This window comes from Salmo salar, chromosome 14 (genome assembly GCF_965601325.2).
Source record: "Salmo salar chromosome 14, fSalSal1, whole genome shotgun sequence".
Classification (NCBI taxonomy): domain Eukaryota; kingdom Metazoa; phylum Chordata; class Actinopteri; order Salmoniformes; family Salmonidae; genus Salmo; species Salmo salar.
The window spans coordinates 87915360-87935000 of NC_138304.1; the positions used below are offsets into that span (position 1 = coordinate 87915360).

General features: G+C 43.5%; 1 protein-coding gene across 1 annotated transcript in view; it reads left to right on the forward strand.

Annotated features, from left to right (window-relative positions):
* Positions 1-19641, forward strand: part of LOC106570400 (CUB and sushi domain-containing protein 3) — a 738870-nt gene that overhangs the window by 346171 nt on the left and 373058 nt on the right. The window contains exon 11 of the mRNA XM_082961236.1: positions 18895-19016. Within this exon, the coding sequence (XP_082817362.1) occupies positions 18895-19016 (122 nt within the window). The remainder of the gene's footprint in view (positions 1-18894; positions 19017-19641) is intronic.

Sequence of the window (19641 nt, forward strand, 5' to 3'; positions counted from 1 at the left end):
TGACACACACATTGACCAACCAATCCTATCCCAGGCCACTGTGAGGCCTCCGGAGTGGTTAGGACGACCCACTTTGCAGATCAGTAAACGTAGCATAGTACAAAGTAAAATTATACTCTCTAACATTTAAAGCGTCTTCATCCATTCAGCCATCATACATTCATCCATCAGAGCCATCCTCAGGTTGTGCTATCCAGCCGGGCAAACAATGAAATTAAGAAAATGTTCTAGTATTTCAGGCAGAGTTTAATTATAAGTAAGTAGGTACTGAAATTAGTTGACGCGGCAATGGACAACAACTTCAAGGCATAATTATTGTCTTGCTGGATCATATTGGGAGACAAGTCTTCCATCTCCATCTCCCGCTCTCTCTCTCTTTCACTCCCTTTCCCAGTTCTCACTCCCTTCCTGTCTCTCCCGTCATCAATGAAGCATTCACCTGTTGTTTATTTTTCCTAAAATGTGTAGACATTATTATCTAATCAATTAAACACAGCTGATATCAATTAAGCCGAATCCTGTCACTTGTGTGACTGTGATGCCACCCTGGGAACTGACCGGCGTGATCAATGCCCCCTGGATACCCATGTCTCTGGGGTGTATCTAATAACACCCTTGCATCGGCGTGTCTCTTTTTATTCATTTATTTATTTCACCTTTATTTAACCAGGTAGGCAAGTTGAGAACAAGTTCTCATTTACAATTGCGACCTGGCCAATATAAAGCAAAGCAGTTCGACACACAACAAGACAGAGTTACACATGGAGTAAAACAAACATACAGTCAATAATACAGCAGAAAAATACGTCTATATACAATGTGAGCAAATGAGGTGAGATAAGGGAGGTAAAGGCAAAAAAGGCCATGGTGGTAAAGTAAATACAATATAGCAAGTAAAACACTGGAATGGTAGATTTGTAGTGGAAGAAAATGCAAAGTAGAAATAGAAATAATGGGGTGCAAAGGAGCTAAATAAATACAGTAGGGGAAGAGGTAGTTGTTTGGGCTAAATTATAGATGGGATATGTACAGGTGCAGTGATCTGTGAGCTGCTCTGACAGTGGGTGATTAAAGCTAGTGAGGGAGATAAGTTTTTCCAGTTTCAGAGATTTTTGTAGTTCGTTCCAGTCATTGGCAGCAGAGAACTGGAAGGAGAGACGGCCAAAGGAGGAATTGGCTTTGGGGGTGACCAGAGAGATATACCTGCTGGAGCGCGTGCTACAGGTGGGTGCTGCTACGGTGACCAGTGAGCTGAGATAAGGGGGGACTTTACCTAGCAGGGTCTTGTAGATGACCTGGAGTCAGTGGGTTTGGCGACGAGTATGAAGCGAGGGCCAGCCAACGAGAGCGTACAGGTCGCAGTGGTGGGTAGTATATGGGGCTTTGGTGACAAAACAGATGGCACTGTGATAGACTGCATCCAGCTTATTGAGTAGGGTTTTGGAGGCTATTTTGTAAATGACATCGCCGAAGTCGAGGATCGGTAGGATGGTCAGTTTTACGAGGATATGTTTGGCAGCATGAGTGAAGGATGCTTTGTTGCGAAATAGGAAGCCAATTCTAGATTTAACTTTGGATTGGAGATGTTTGATGTGAGTCTGGAAGGAGAGCTTACAGTCTAACCAGACACCTAGGTATTTGTAGTTGTCCACATATTCTAAGTAAGAGAGCCGTCCAGAGTAGTGATGCTGGACGGGCGGGCAGGTGCGGGCAGCAATCGGTTGAAGAGCATACATTTAGTTTTACTTGTATTTAAGAGCAGTTGGAGGCCATGGAAGGAGGGTTGTATGGCATTGAAGCTCGTCTGGAGGGTTGTTAGCACAGTGTCCAAAGAAGGGCCAGAAGTATACAGAATGGTGTCGTCTGCGTAGAGGTGGATCAGAGACTCACCAGCAGCAAGAGCGACATCATTGATGTATACAGAGAAAAGAGTTGGCCCAAGAATTGAACCCTGTGGTACCCCCATAGAGACTACCAGAGGCCCGGACAACAGGCCATCCGATTTGACACATTGAACTCTATCAGAGAAGTAGATGATGAACCAGGTGAGGCAATCATTTGAGAAACCAAGGCTATTGAGTCTGCCAATGAGGATGTGGTGATTGACAGAGTCGAAAGCCTTGGCCAGGTCAATGAATACGGCAGCACAGTATGGTTTCTTATCGATGGCAGTTCCGATATCGTTTAGGACCTTGAGCGTGGCTGAGGTGCACCCATGACCATCTCTGAAACCAGATTGCATAGCGGAGAAGGTGCGGTGGGATTCGAAATGGTCGGGTAATTTGTTTGTTGACTTGGATTTCGAAGACCTTAGAAAGGCAGGGTAGGATAGATATAGGTCTGTAGCAGTTTGGGTCAAGAGTGTCCCCTCCTTTGAAGAGGGGGATGACAGCAGCTGCTTTCTAATCATTTGGAATCTCAGACGACACGAAAGAGATGTTGAACAGGCTAGTAATAGGGGTTGCAACAATTTCGGCAGATAATTTTAGAAAGAAAGGGTCCAGATTGTCTAGCCCGGCTGATTTGTAGGGGTCTAGATTTTGCAGCTCTTTCAGAGCATCAGCTGACTGGATTTGGGAGAAGGAGAAAAGGGGAAGGCTTGGGCGAGTAGCTGTGGGGGGTGCAGTGCTGTTGACCGCGGTAGGGGTAGCCAGGTGGAAAGCATGGCTAGCAGAAGACTACCTTCTGAGTAATGTTTAGTTAGTTTATTAGGATTCCCATTAGCTGTTGATCATGCAGCAGCTACTCAGAGAAAAGGCAACACAAAGACAATATTATATTACATATAATTAGTCAAGACACCAAGAGACAACCAAAATACTTCCTATACACTATTCATATATCCTGATCAGTTAGATATTTAGATCAGGGATGGGCAACTCCAGTCTTCAGGGGGTCGAAGTAGGGTCACACTTTTTCCCCATACCTAGCAAACACAGGTGATTAAACAAATTGTATTTTAAACTAAAGATCATTATTTGTTGATTACATTCTAGCAGACACTCTTATCCATAGCAACTAGGGTTAAGTGCCTCATAGAAGGTCACATCAACAGATTTTTCCCCTAGTTGGCTCAGGGATTCGAAACAGCGACCTTTCGGTTACTGACCCAACGCTCTTAACCACCAGGCTTCCTGGAGTCAGGTTAGCTGGGGCTGGGGCAAACGAGTAACACCAATCAAGCCCCCGAGGACCTCGAGGATCTCTGATTTAATATGTGACAAGATGTTTATTGATCTGTTTCTTTCAAATAAAAAATAAGCTTGCTGTTTGCAGGAGTAATAACTGGTAGAAGATCTGTTCGTGCTGTCATGCTAACTTTTTGGGCTGTAGTTCGAGTTGTTTACACATTTTTATTTTATTTGATTCATGTAATTTTATTTAACTAGGCAAGCGAGTTAAGAACAAATTCTTATTTACAATGATGGCAGATCTGTATAGAAGCAGCTTTTACTTTATGGTTAATAACAGCTGATGGCGTAGAGGGTTGATTACGGTACTGTTTATGTGGTAGTTTTACACCAAACTAAATGTGCACCAGTTTGGGAAACGCTGTCCCCCTGATTAAGACTCTATGCTAAAACACGGTAGGTGTTTTTCAATACGCTATATGCTTTTTATATGTAAGGCATTTTTAATGGACATAGAGCATGTAAAAACACCTACACGTTTACACTTTAAAATCCACCTGAGTGCCTGGACCTTGGATTCTTTAAAGCATTTAACACTTTTTTTGTTGGATTGTATGTATCTTGTTTTTCTTATTTAGCAGTCTAAATGGTTTTATACTGGACTCTGCTGTTGTGTTCCCTAAGAGGGGGGGTTCCTACAGTATGTCAAGAGTCAAAATAGATCTAAATTAATTATCCAAATTAACTGTGAAAGTCTCTCAACATAAAATTAAAATTCGTAGGCATGATGATACTTCGTGGTCACAGTATCAGGGGTACAGTAGTGCTCTTTCTTGATTCAATTTGAGATAATTATTATTCATTGAGAGAAGGTTGTTCGATAGAGAGGATGTGCTAAAACTTTGTAATCTCAGAACAATTTTCAGTTTGAACATTCAATATGCCTCTCTTTCTTCTTTACAAGAGTTGTCTGATGGATATTGCAAACCTCCCATCAAACCAACACTTAACAGTTCACTACTGTATATAAAACCAAGTCACAGGCACTCTTGATCTTGTTTCTTGTCAATTGTCAACTCTGCAATGTCCTTGTGTCCCACAAATGACTTATCCGCCACCATATCTCAATGCATTACAGTATGTCAGTGAACACTAGTGCCATATGGCCACATGACAACCAGACAGCTGGTTAGGCCGATATGCCCACACATTCTTCTCAATTCTTTCAGTACTTTAGTCTGATTGGCAGTGTCTTTGAAGCATGGAAGAGGGTTGATATGACTAAATACATCCAGGAAGTGTATGATATCATGACGTATAACCCGACTGTATCCACTGCCAGTTGGACTTAATTAGGAGGACAAAAATATTCCCTATTTAGTGCACAACTTATGACCAGGGCCCTTAGTGGTCTTATTAAAAGACATTCACTATATAGAGAATAGGGTAGAAAATAGGGTCGTTTTTCAGTCGGACAATCCAATAAATAGACGTCAAATGCCAAAAGACAAAACATACTTTTATTGTATTGTGTATGGAAATGATGAAGTGCACAGTGGTCTAATGCACTGCATCTCAGTGCTAGAGGTGTCGCTACAGACCGATAGGGTGGTGCACAATTGGCCCAGAGTTGTCCGGGTTAGGGTTTGGCCGGGGTAGGCCCTCAGTGTAAATAATAATTTGTTCTTAACTGACTTTCCTAGTTAAATAATGGTTAAATAAGTTAACAAAAAAGTGTCAGGACATCCTGTTTTTATTTCTTTAAAACTAGCAAAGCAACATTTGAATGTGTACATGTACAATATATACCACAGGAGGTTGGTAGCACCTTAATTGTGGAGAATGGGCTCGTGGTAATGACTGGAGCGGAATCTGTGGAATGGAATCAAATACATCAAACATATGGTTTCCAGGTGTTTGATACCATTCCATTTTCCCGTTCCGGCCATTATTATGAGCCATTCTCCCCTCAGCAGCCTCCACTGATGTATATAGTACCATTCAAAAGTTTGGACACACCTACTCATTCAAGGGTTTTTCTTTATTTTACTATTTTCTACATTGTAGAATAATTGTGAAGACATAAAATCTGTGAAATAACACATATAGAATCATGTAGTAACCAAAACAGTGTTAAACAAATATATTTTCTATTTGAGATTCTTCAAAGTAGTCACCCCTTGCCTTGATGACAACTTTGCCCCCTCTTGGCATTCTCTCAACCAGCTTCACCTGGAATGCTTTTCCAACAGTCTTAAAGGAGTTCCCACATATGCTGAGCACTTGTTGGCTGCTTTTTCTTCACCCTGCGGTCCAACTCATCTCAAACCATCTCAATTGGGTTGAGGTCGGGTGATTGTGGATGCCAGGTCATCTGATGCAGCACTCCATCACTCTGCTTCTTGATCAAATTGCCCTTACACAGCCTGGAGTTGTGTTTTGGGTCATTGTCCTGTTGAAAAACAAATGATAGTCCCACTAAGCAAACCAGATGGGATGGCGTGTCGCTGCTGAATGCTTTGGTAGCTATGCTGGTTAAGTGTGACTTTAATTCTAAATAAATCACAGACAGTGTCACCAGCAAAGCAGCCCCACACCATCACACCTCTGCCTCCATGCTTCACGGTGGGAACCACACATACGGAGATCATCCATTCACCTACTCTGCGTCTCACAAAGACACAGCTGTTGGAACCAAAAATCTAAAATTTGGACGCATCAGACCAAAGGATATATTTCCACCGGTCTAATGTCCATTGCACATGTTTCTTGGCCCGAGTAAGTCTCTTCTTCTTATTGTTGTCCTTTAGTAGTGGTTTCTTTGCAGCAATTCGACCATGAAGGCCCGATTCACGCAGTCTCCTCGGAACAGTTGATGTTGAGATGTCTGTTACTTGAACTCTGTGAAGCATTTATTTGGGGATTAATTTCGGAGGTGCAGTTAACTCTAATGAACTTATCCTCTGCAGCAGAGGTAACTCTGGGTCTTCCTATCCTCTGTGGCGGTCCTCATGAGAGCCAGTTTCATCATAGCGCTTGATGGTTTTTGCGACTGCACTTGAAGAAACTTTAAAAGTTATTGACATTTTGTCTATTGACTGACCTTCATGTCGTAAAGTAATGATAGACTGTCGTTTCTCTTTGCTTATTTTTACTTTACCAGGTAACTTGACTGAGAACACATTCTCACTTACAGCAACAACCTGGGGAATAGTTACAGGGGAGAGATGAATAAACCAATCATAAGCTGGGGATGATTAGGTGACCGTATGAGGGCCAGATTGGGAATTTAGCCAGGACACCAGGGTTAACACCCTTACTCTTACAATAAGTGCCATGGGATCTTTTGTGACCACAGAGTCAGGACACCCATTTAACATCCCAGCAGAAAGACAGCACCCTACACAGGGCAGTGTGCCCTGAGGCATTGGGATATTTTGTTACACCAGAGGAAAGGGTGCCTCCTACTGGCCCTCCAACACCACTTCCAGCAGCATCTGGTCTCCCATCCGGGGACTGACCAGGACCAATCTTGCTAAGCTTCAGAAGCAAGCCAGCAGTGGGATGGATGCAGGCTGGTATGCTGCTATTTGAGCTGTTCTTGCCATAATATGGACTTGGTCTTTTACTAAGTAGGGATATCTTCTGTATACCACCCCTACCTCGTCACGATACAATTGATTGGCTCGAAAGCATTAAGAAGGAAAGAAATTCCACAAATTAAATTTTGTCAAGGCACACCTGTTAATTGAAATGCACCTCATGAAGCTGGTTGCGAGAATGCCAAGATTCTGCAAAGTTGTCCTCAAGGCAAAGTGTGGCTACTTTAAAGAATCTCAAATATAAAGTATATTTTGAGTTGTTTAACACTTTTTTGGTTACTACATGATTCCATATGTGTTATTTCATTGTTTTGATGTCTTCACTATTATTCTACAATGTATAAAAGAGCAAAAATAAAGTAAAACCTTGAATGAGTAGGTGTGTCCAAATGTTTGACTGGTACTGTACATATATACATAATGTATATATTATACTGTCCTGTGTATAGTTAGGGAGACCGCTGCTTCTGCCACTAGCTGTAAATGATGTATGATGAGTTTTACTGTGGACAGTATTACAAATTACACCTTGAAATGGGCAGGCAATGTTCCGCCACCACTTTCCGTGTGTGGCGGCGGTATGTGCGTGTGTTGGGTGAACATGCATGCTTGCACCGGCTTGCCTCCTTGTGTGTGTGCGTGTGTGTCTCTCCCTGTCCGTGTTTGTCTGTGTGTGAGACCAGTGTACTCCTGTTTGGAAGGGAAAAAGGCAATGTACCTTGGGTCAGGGTTAATGATGTCATTGATCATTCTCAGTGGCCATTGTTTTTTAGGTTACTTTGTACCTCCCGTTCCTCCGAGTCGCCAATCAGACCAGCTAATCTTTATTCTCTCTGCTGAATTGGCTCGTTTTCCCCCAGCGGAAGGTCAGCCTGAATGTTGGCGGACATAAAACACCAACAATAGGATAGAAAACAAGCTAAACAAGTAAAACATGTGCAGGGTGTTTTATCAACAGCAAACGGCTAATTATCTTGATGTCTTCAAGTGTAGGCTTATCTCCCTGGCTTGGCTTGGCATCCCTGACTGGGAGAGCTGGGTTTGTGAAAGTTCACCATTAAAATACTGTAGACGATAACAAAAAGAGGATTATCTGCAATCTGGATCTCTGAACTGTTAATTTGCCCAACAAAAAACAACAGGAAAAAACAAGGGACTTAAGGACAACCAAAGTCAGATTTCAGAGACTTTATTTTGCCTCTCCCAGCACGCATGATGCCATTATCCCTCAGTGTTAGATGAACCAGAGAGTATAGCCCTTTCTTGTCCCTCTTGTGAAATCATTTTCCTTGTTTGTGAAGGTGGGGGTTAGAAAGGTAATGAATTGTTTGCTCACCATCGTGTCCCTTAATTGTATAGATAATTTCTATCTGGCTGCTCGACGTGCTTGCTTTAAGTTACGCCATGCACCCAGCAGGGAGAGCCAAGGCTCTTCATTTAGTAAGCAGTAATTGAGCTGTCAGTCCATGGAACACAGGCATGCCTAGATCTATGTCCCCTAGATAGAACACAGATTCTGTTTCCCTGAGGCCTAGCTGACACTGTCCGCCCCCAAAACTCAATGGTTACAAATCCCATTTCTATGTCCATACGTTGTTGTCACGGTGTACATGTGGAGACGGACAACCTGAAGCACACTGAAGGATGGAGGGACTAGCTAGTGAGACTGACTTTGAAGACTTTTTAATACCACTCTTCGGCCATCACTTTAGTGATACTGCTCATGTTGTGTTGACTACAGTGACAGTGACAGAGATAGAGAGGTCAAAAAGAGAAATAAATTGAGAGTGAGAGAGAGAGAAAGAGAGAAAGTGACAGACAGACTGAGATAGTGAACGAGAGAGAGAGATGGAAAGGGAGACAAATAGAGAGTCAAAGAAGGAGACAAAAGACACAGGGAGTGAGGGAGGTAAAGGGCTCATGCCTTTATTACTTGGTCACTACTGTGGTACAGTGAGACAGGAGTGGGTGTGAGGTGTTAGTGTGTAATCGGGTGTGTAAGCACCATGTTACCAGACACTGTGTGAGGTCTGTGTCTCTGTCTCCGGGGCCCTGCAGGCTATCAGGCCAGCTGCCTTCACCACTGGGTGAGATCTCTGTCTACTATCAGGCCAGCTGCCTTCACCACTGGGTGAGATCTCTGTCTACTATCAGGCCAGCTGCCATCACCACTGGGTGAGGTCTCTGTCTACTATCAGGCCAGCTGCCTTCACCACTGGGTGAGATCTCTGTCTACTATCAGGCCAGCTGCCTTCACCACTGGGTGAGGTCTCTGTCTACTATCAGGCCAGCTGCCTTCACCACTGGGTGAGGTCTCTGTCTACTATCAGGCCAGCTGCCTTCACCACTGGGTGAGATCTCTGTCTACTATCAGGCCAGCTGCCTTCACCACTGGGTGAGATCTCTGTCTACTATCAGGCCAGCTGCCTTCACCACTGGGTGAGGTCTCTGTCTACTATTAGGCCAGCTGCCTTCACCACTGGGTGAGGTCTCTGTCTACTATCAGGCCAGCTGCCTTCACCACTGGGTTCCAGGAGCACTGAGGACAAGACTCCCCGTGGTGGTGACAAACACGGACGCATCAACAGACACATGCTTAAACAGAGACACACACAAAATCATACACACACAGATTCACCTCTCTCAGTCTCAGTATCTCCTTCTCAGTCTCAGTATCTCTCTCTCAGTCTCAGTATCTCGCTCTCTCTCAGTATCTCTCTCTCTCAGTATCTCTCTCTCTCTCAGTATCTCTCTCTCTCTCTCTCTCTCAGTATCTCTATGTATCTCTCTCTCAGTATCTCTCTCTCTCAGTATCTCTCTCTCTCTCTCTCTCTCTCTCAGTATCTCTCTCTCTCTCTCTTATATATATATATATATATACAAAAACAAACATGCAGACATACTTACACAGTAAAAAGGCCCTAATTTATGGATTTCACATGACTGGGAACAGGGTTGGGGAGTAACGGATGGGCATTCTATGTATTTTATTTCTATGTTTTGGCCAGGTATGGTTTCCAATCAGAGGCAGCTGTCTATCGTTGTCTCTGATTGGGAACCATACTTAGGCAGCCTTTTCCCACCTGTGTTTTGTGGGTAGTTGTTTTCTGTTTTGTATTCGTTACCTGACGGAACTGTTGGCTTTTCGTTTTGTTTCTTTGGCTCTAGTGTTTCATTGTTTAATAAATATCATGAACACGTACCACGCTGCGCTTTGTTCCCCTTCCTCCAACGATGGCCGTAACAGCCGCTCTCTCATTTAGCTATTTGCGCCTTACGGATTGTGGTTGTTGTGGATGGCTGTTCTCAAATCCAAATGGACACATGCTCAAAATTGCATACTTTTGATAGAATTAAAGGGGCAATCTGTAGTTCCTAGATCAATTTTTGGACTTATAAATTATATATACATTATATATACACTACCGTTGAAACGTTTGGGGTCACTTAGAAATGTCCTTGTTTTTGAAAGAAAAGCAAATTTTGTTGACCACTAAAATAAAATAAAATTGATCAGAAATACAGTGTAGACATTGTTAATGTTGTAAATGACTATTGTCGCTGGAAACGGCTGATTTTTAATGGAATATCTACATAGGCGAACAGAGGCCCATTATCAGCAACCATCACTTCTGTGTTCCAATGGCACGATGTATTAGCTAATCCAAGTTTATCATTTTAAAAGGCTAATTGATCATTAGAAAACCCTTTTGCAATTATGTTAGCGCAGCTGGAAACTGTTGTTCTGATTAAAGAAGCAATAAAACTGGCCTTTAGACTAGTTGAGTATCTGGAGCGTCAACATTTGTGGGTTCGATTACAGGCTCAAAATGGCCTGAAACAAATAACTTGCTTCTGAAACTTGTCAGTCTATTCTTGTTCTGAGAAATGAAGGCTATTCCATGCGAGAAATTGCCAAGAAACTGAAGAACTCGTTCAATGCTGTGTACTACTCCCTTCACAGAACAGCGTAAACTGGCTCTAACCAGAATAGAAAGAGGAGTGGGAGGCCCGGGTGCACAACTGAGCAAGAGGACAAATACATTAGAGTCTCTAGTTTGAGAAACAGACGCCTCACAAGTCCTCAACTGGCAGCTTCATTAAATAGTACCCGCAAAACACCAGTCTCAACATCAACAATGAAGAGGCGACTCCGGGATGCTGGCCTTCTAGGCAGAGTTGCAAATTAAAAGCCATATCTCAGACTGGCCAATAAAAAGAAAAGATTAAGATGGACAAAATAACATTTCTTTAATCACTACTTTAATCAGCTCCGATACTGTTGTTGGGAGAGAGGGAACACACACAGGCAAACACACATATACAGGCACATGTGCGCACGCACGCGCACACACACACACACACACACAGGAGTGTTACTACATGATATACTGTAGAAACACATGAAGTAAAGGCCTATCTGTGCACATTAAACAGTCATTAAAAACAGATTCCCACTAGGACCATGTGATATTGGAATATAGGGCTTTTTAACACAACAAAGCCAAATACTGTAAATGAACTGAAAGTATTTGTCACGCTTGTCGTTGGAAATTGAGGACCAAAACGCAGCAGGTATGTGTATGCTCATCTTGTTTATTAACTTCCAAAACACGAACGTACAAAAATAACAAAAAACACGAACGATTGACAAACTGACAGTCTGGTAAGGCACTAGGCTAAACACAGAACAATCACCCACAAAATACAAGACAAACACACCCAACTAATATAGGACTTCCAATCAAAGGCAACACCAAACAGCTGCCTTCAATTGGAAGTCCAACCCCAATTAACTCAACATAGAACCAGACACACTAGACTAAACATAGAAATACCTAAACATAAACCAAAACCCGGAAATACTAAATCAAACACCCTTTTAACAAACACACCACCCCGAACCACATAAAACGAATACCCTCTGCCATGTCCTGACCAAACTACAATACTAATTAACCCTTATACTGGCCAGGACGTGACAGTACCCCCCCCTTAAAAGGTGCTAACCCCGGAAGCACCTTAAAAAAAACAAAAAAACCAAACAACAAAACCAAAATTCCCCTCTACTAAAGGGAGGGAAGGGAGGGTGGCTGCCGTCAACGACGGCACTGTGCTACACCCCCCCTCCCCAACCCACCTATGTCTGGAGGTGGCTCTGGTTCCGGCCGTTCCAGGCTGTCGAGCCACTCTGGCATCGCCGAGGGGCAGTCGGGCCAGTCTGGCATCGCCGGGGGGCAGTCGGGCCAGTCTGGCAACTCGGGACAGTCTGGGCAGTCTGGCAACTCGGGACAGTCTGGGCAGTCTGGCCACTCCGGCAGTTCAGGGCAGTCTGGCCACTCCGGCAGTTCAGGGCAGTCTGGCCACTCCGGCAGTTCAGCGCAGTCTGTTGACGACTGTTGACTGGCGGGCAGCTCTGACGACGACTGTTGACTGGCGGGCAGCTCTGACGACGACTGTTGACTGGCGGGCAGCTCTGACGACGACTGTTGACTGGCGGGCAGCTCTGACGACGACTGTTGACTGGCGGGCAGCTCTGACGACGACTGTTGACTGGCGGGCAGCTCTGACGACGACTGTTGACTGGCGGGCAGCTCTGACGACGACTGTTGACTGGCGGGCAGCTCTGACGACGACTGTTGACTGGCGGGCAGCTCTGACGACGACTGTTGACTGGCGGGCAGCTCTGACGACGACTGTTGACTGGCGGGCAGCTCTGACGACGACTGTTGACTGGCGGGCAGCTCTGACGACGACTGTTGACTGGCGGGCAGCTCTGACGACTGTTGACTGGCGGGCAGCTCTGACGACTGTTGACTGGCGGGCAGCTCTGATGACTGTTGACTGGCGTGGCTGGGTTTACGCACTTGTAGCCTGGTGCGTGGTGCTGGTACTGGGCTTACCAGATTATGAACACGCACCTCCAGGCTAGTGCGGGGAGCGGGAACAGGACGAGTCGGACTGGGTTGACGCATTTCCGGGTCCGCACGAGAGACAGGAGCTGGAAACCCAGGGCTATGGAGGCGCACAGTCGGTCTAGATCTTACCTCCTGCACAACTCGCCTTGGCTGGATGGAACTAGTAGCCCTGTACGAGCGGGGTGCTCGTACAGGGCAGACTGGGCTGTGCAGGGGCCTGATGGTAGCCGTGCGTAGAGCGGGAGTTGGGTAGCCTGGTCCTCGGAGGCGTACCGGCGACCAGATGCGCTGCGCAGGCATCCTCCTACCAGGCTGGATGCCCGCTCTAGCACGGCACCTGCGAGGGGCTGGAATAACGCGCACTGGACTGTGCGTGCGTATGGGTGAGATAGTGCGCTCCTCAGCGAAACATAGCGCTCTCCACCCCATACGCTCCTCCATATAACCACGGGTAGCTGGCTTCCGGCTCTTCTTACGCCTAGCCAAACTACCCGTGTGCCCCCCCCAAAAAAATTATTGGGGGTGCCTCTCGTGCTTCTCCCTCAGCGCGTCCATGGTCTCGTACCTACGCCTCTCTGCCTCAATTTCCCACTGCGGGCGGCGATACTCCCCAGCCTGGTGCCAAGGTCCGGCCCCGTCCAGAACTTCCTCCCAGGTCCACTTCTCCCGCCAGTCCAACTGGAATTCCCTCTGCTCCTTCTTCTGCTGCTTGGTCCATAGTTGGTGGATGATTCTGTCACGGTTGTCGTCGGTGAAGGAGGACCAAAACGCAGCAGGTATGTGTATGCTCATCTTGTTTATTAACTTCCAAAACACAAACGTACAAAAATAACAAAAACACGAACGATTGACAAACTGACAGTCTGGTAAGGCACTAGGCTAAACACAGAACAATCACCCACAAAATACAAGACAAACACACCCAACTAATATAGGACTTCCAATCAAAGGCAACACCAAACAGCTGCCTTCAATTGGAAGTCCAACCCCAATTAACTCAACATAGAACCAGACACACTAGACTAAACATAGAAATACCTAAACATAAACCAAAACCCGGAAATAATAAATCAAACACCCTTTTAACAAACACACCACCCCGAACCACATAAAACGAATACCCTCTGCCACGTCCTGACCAAACTACAATACTAATTAACCCTTATACTGGCCAGGACGTGACAGTATTGATATACCGCTAATGTGTGTTATTGAACTACAAACATCTTATACCTCAAAATACATCTGCAAGTAATCTCATCTTTGATTTTCCTACACAGTAAAAAAAAAAAGCCTGGTTTGAAAGGCCTTTGATTTGTTTGAAGTTCAAACTCGCGGCTCGGTTGAGATAATCTGATATCATTCAGAGGAAATGGTTCCAGAAACTATTCACCCTGTTTAGATGAACACAAACACGATCCAAAGGGGAAAATTGCAACTCACACTCAAGAAATTGTATGATATTCTGAAATGGGCATGTTTCCCACTACACGTTACAGAGAAATAAGCCATAACATGAAAGGTATAAAGTCATTGTTTTCTCGTTGGCATCTCTTCAAATAGAATACCATCTCCACTGCCATCATCACAGTTAAAATCATCAGGGCCCGTATTTATAAAGAGTCTCAGAGTAGGAGTGCTGATCTAGCGCTCCCGAGTGGCACAGCAATCTAAGGCACTGCATCTTTAGTGCTAAAGGTGTCACTACAGGCCCTGGTTTGATTCCAGGCTGTATCAGGCTTCTTTAATCAGCACAACAGTTTTCAGCTGTGCTAACATAATTGCAAAAGGGTTTTCTAATGATCAATTAGCCTTTTGAAATGATACACAACGTGCCATTGGAACACAGGAGTGATGGTTGCTGATAATGGGCCTCTGTACGCCTATGTAGATATTCCATTAAAAGTCAGCTGTTTCCAGCTACAATAGTCATTTACAACATTAGCAATGTCTACGCTGTATTTCTGATCAATTTGTGTTATTTTAATGGACAAAAAATGTGCTTATCCTTCAAAAACAAGGACATTTCTAAATGACCCCAAACTTTTGAACGGTAGTGTATATATATATATATCCATTGATTATTGAAGAATATAACTTATAAATGCTTCATGACTTTAGTTCAACTGTCACACTCCATGAGAACCCAAAATAGAAGCTTGTTTTTCTCCAATGTTTGTTAACATTGTAAATGTAAACAAACACTGTATAGACTCATAACATGGTTAAAACAATATTTTTGATATCAATATTAATATCCATAGCTATGTCTATTAATCTGAGAGTGAGTACACTTCTCCAGGCCAATCCTTCAGTTTTTTTACCAAAACAGGCAGGGTGGGGGTTTTGATATTGTCTCATCTGTGGATGTGGCCTTTAAATAGCTGCATATTATTAAGATATCCAAGTGTCACCAACAAAAAGGTAAACAATAGTCCTACTGCGCTTGCAGCATATGGCATTCATTTTTCACATGTAAATAGCACTTTACAGTAGCGCTCAAAGCATGCCATTCCATGAGCGCAGCATTTATTTTTCAACTTGAATCAACGAGCTCAATCAGTCCTCCATGACAACAAAATCATAAACAACAGAGGAGGGCTGGCTAATAAGTCCTTAGTTTTGGGGTCATGCTCAGGTAAAACAATTTGGCTAATCTATACTTTCATATTTCTAAGTCCTATTCTTGAAGATCAAGGGGTATAACATGTATTGGAATAACTGGAATTCTGATAGACTTTGGTTTTTAATGTAAAGATATAATTTAATCGTATTATTATATGTAGTAGAAAGCGATGGGTTAGAAGAAGCCTACATAACCAACCCATAAAGTAAAATTTAACATCCATATATGGCCAGATATGTAAACTTTAACATTGATTTATCCTGCAATAGCTGTTGTTCAATTGGTAACAATTGTCTTCTTCTATTGCCTCTTAAGGGGAAAGTAATCTACATGTAATCAGATTACGTTACTGAGTTTGGGTAATCCAAAAGTTACGTTACTGATTACAGTTTTGGACAGGTAACTAATAACTGTAACGGATTACATTTAGAAAGTAACCTACCCAACCCTGACTCGGAATACAGATATGCATTTGTTGGTCACACATACCTTAAAAGAAATGGGCCTCACAATGGGCCACAGGATCTCATCACGGTATTTCTGTGGATTCTAATTGCCATCGATAATAGGAAATTGTGTTCATGGTCCGTAGCTTATGCCTGCCCATACCATAACCCCACTGTCACCATGGGGCACTCTGTTCACAAAGTTGACATCAGCAAACCGCTCACCAACACGACGCCATACACGTGGTCTGCGGTTGTGAGGCCGGTTGGACATACTGCCAAATTCTCTATAACGATGTAAAACGATGTCTTATGGTAGAGAAATTAACATTTCATTCTCTGGCAACAGCTCTGGTGGACATTCCTCCAGTCAGCATGCCAATTGCGTGCTCCCTCAACACTTGAGTTATTTGTGGCTTTGTGTTATGTGACAAAACTGCACATTTTAGAGTGGCCTTTTATTGTCCCCAGCACAAGGTGCACATGTGTAATGATCATGTTGTTTAATCAGCTTCTTGATATGCCACAACTGTCAGGTGGATGGATTATCTTGGCAAAGGAGAAATGCTCACTAACAGGGATGTAAAGAAATTAGTGCACAAAATGTGAGAGAAATAAGCTTTTTGTGCGTATGGAAAATTACAGGGATCTTTTATTTCAGCTCATGAAACATAGGACCAACACTTTACATTTTGCATTTAAATTGTTGTTCAGTGTACATACACACAAGCTGGCATATGTACAAACAGAGAGAGAAAGAGAGAGAGAGAGAGAGAGAGCGAGAGAGAGAGAGAGAGAGAGAGAGAGACACACACACACACACATACCACGTTCCACAGCACCATACTGTCACAGAATAAATCCCCTGATTCCCACCTCCCTCCCTGAGCTCATTGTGTATGTTTGTTCCCTGTGTTTGTGTCACAATCCCCCGATCCCGTCACACCTCCACCCACCCACCACTCCTCCCCTCCCTTCCTCTACGGCACTTTCTTTCTCACCGTGGTACCCTGACCTTTAGCTGGCCACTAAATCACTGGTTGGCTGTCACCCACATGTCTGTTTGTTCCTGCGGCTAAAGGCTGTACAAACTAATTAAGGAAGATGCCACTTGAAATCATGCAGAAAATTGCCTAGATCTATATTTTCAGGACAGCCCAAGGGTACGCAGAGTTAATCATGAATTTCAATTTAACTATTCATTGGTGCTCTGTTTTCTCTCTCTCTCTCTCTCTCTCTCTCTCTCTCTCTCTCTCTCTCTCTCTATCGAGGGCTCTGTCTGTATCTCTTTCTCTCTCTCTTTTTCGGGTGCGGATCTGTTATTGCTCTCCCAAGATGAGATTGTAATAGGAAGTGTGTTGCGTTTATTAAAAAAATGAAGACTAATTAGCAAAGTCGTATTGAGAAGAAGAAATCTTATTCCCCTTACAGACACACAATGGGAATGTCAATGCTCTCATAGCTAAGGCCGATGAGACAGTTGATCGACTCCATGTCTATTATTTCCTGTATTTTAATCATTAGTGTGGGGATTGGATGATTAAAGAGCCCGGTGCCATTTGTTTTATTGTGGCTCACAAGCTCAAGGATATTACATAACCTCCAAAGTGACAGTCGTTCACATCTCTTATTATGAGGACGACTCAGACATTATAAATACCCAGGAATGACATTCTCTGCTTGCTCATTGGCTTGTAGTATTACTGAAACACTTCCTCATCTCTCCTGGGTTAATCCTATTGAAATAGAATGGATCATGTTAATAAAGCAGAGACTGAATGGGACACTTTCTACTTTTACTTCCTGCTTTAATCCTATGAGTACACTCAACATGGCTGCTAGTCCACACATTATGGCATCATTGACTTAAATGGGGAGGCCCGTTTTACTCATTATAGTTATGTGGTTGATACAGGAAGTACTCCATGTCTGGCCCTGGATGTCAAATCTATGTTTGAAATTCAATGGAATCTGCCATAGCAATGGTAACAAAGTACCTACAAACTACTGCCCACACACAAAAGGGAAACATCTACCAGTGAAGGGAGTCTACCTGGTAGATGAAGTAGCAGTAGTGGTATATGATATTACCCAAAACCATTTTTTTTACTTTATCTGACCTAATGTGTAAATGGACCCCAATGTAAGGTTTCTTGAATTAACCCAAATGCTTTAAAGTTTGTGCGTTATGTGTGACCGTATAGTGCACTGTATTCAAGGCTACTTGTGATGCCGTTCGTCTCAATGTGCCAGTGACTTTCTGAGCAGACCAGCAGAGCGTGGATTATACCTGAGGGGTCTACAGAGTCATCGGTGTTGCCACCTTGCTACATACATACATAATGACTTATTTATTTTCAAAAGAAATCAAGATGTCAGAGACTGATAAAACCTGCTGTCTATAGTATGTAATGGGAAGGTTATGGGCCATGTTTAAAAGTAGTGCACTAAATAGTGAATAGGGTGCCATTTGAGACTCAACCAGAGCCTTGTCTTCCCTCCATCACAACATTGTCACTTTGGCATTGTCGCTGATGAACGGCACCAATAACAAAGACTTTATAGTCATAGTAGTGTCCTGTTCCAGATTAATATTCCAGAAACTCTTTTTTAGCCTGTGTTAGCCGCAAGCCTGGTAATCTTTGATAGCTGTCAGTGCATTTGGAAGACATGCAGGACAGACGGGACACAGACAAGCCGTGTCTGTATTTAACAAATAATGACTGGTGTTTCTCCATTAAGATAATTAATAAGGCCTTGGTGTTTTTTTTCGTTTGCACGGAGTTTAACTTGTTCAGCTGTCATGAAATTAGTCATCTGAGTATAAAATGATATTGCTAATTCATGACAACTGAAACCCTGGCCTTAAATGACTTGTTCTGCTTCAGATAGCAGCATGCTCTATTAAGAATATGTTGAAGTATAATTATGAGTTGAATATAGCCCAAGCAAAGGGGCCCTGGTGTCTTGACGATATTTCATTAATACGAGCATTCAATGTGAGCCAAATCAATATAGCTAAAGCGACTACCTACACACACGTAAGCACACACACACAGCATTCAACAAAATCTGTCTCCAATTAACCACAACTTTTGTGTTTGTCAGGTTGTTAAATGTCAGGCTCCAAATGAATAACCTTCCTTATTTCTTTATTTTTCTCTTTCACAGTGAAAACATGCGGCTCTAACCTTCAAGGTCCTTCTGGTACATTCACTTCGCCCAACTTCCCCATCCAGTATGAGTCCAACGCTCAGTGTGTCTGGATACTCACGGCCACCAACCCCAACAAGGTAGGCCAGACTTTACTACTGTTCTGTCCATCCACTGTCACACTGCTAGCCGAGAGAGAGAGAGAGAGAGAGAGAGAGAGAGAGAGAGAGAGAGAGAGAGAGAGAGAGAGAGGCCTACCGATACTACCGTACTGTCACAGTCCTGAAGTCCAGAACAGACTATGGGAGGTGCACAGTACTACATAGAGCCATGACTACATAGAACTCAATTCGACATCAAGTAACTCATACAAGCAGTAAAATCAGATTTTAAAAAACAGCTAAAAATACACCTTATGGAACAGCAGTGACTGTGAAGAGACACACACACTGGCACAGACACATGCATGCACACACATGATAACATGCACACTATACACACACGTAGACATGGATTTTGTGTTGTAGATACACTATATATACAAAAATATGTGGATACTCCTTCAAATTAGTGGAGTCGGTTAATTCAGCCACACCCGTTGCTGACAGGTGTATGAAATTGAGCACACCGCCACGCAATCTCCATAGACAAACATTGGCAGTAAAATGGCCTTACTGAAGAGCTCAGTGACTTTCAACTGACACTGTCATAGGATGCCATCTTTCCAACAAGTCAGTTCGTCAAATTTGTGCTGTTATTGTGAAG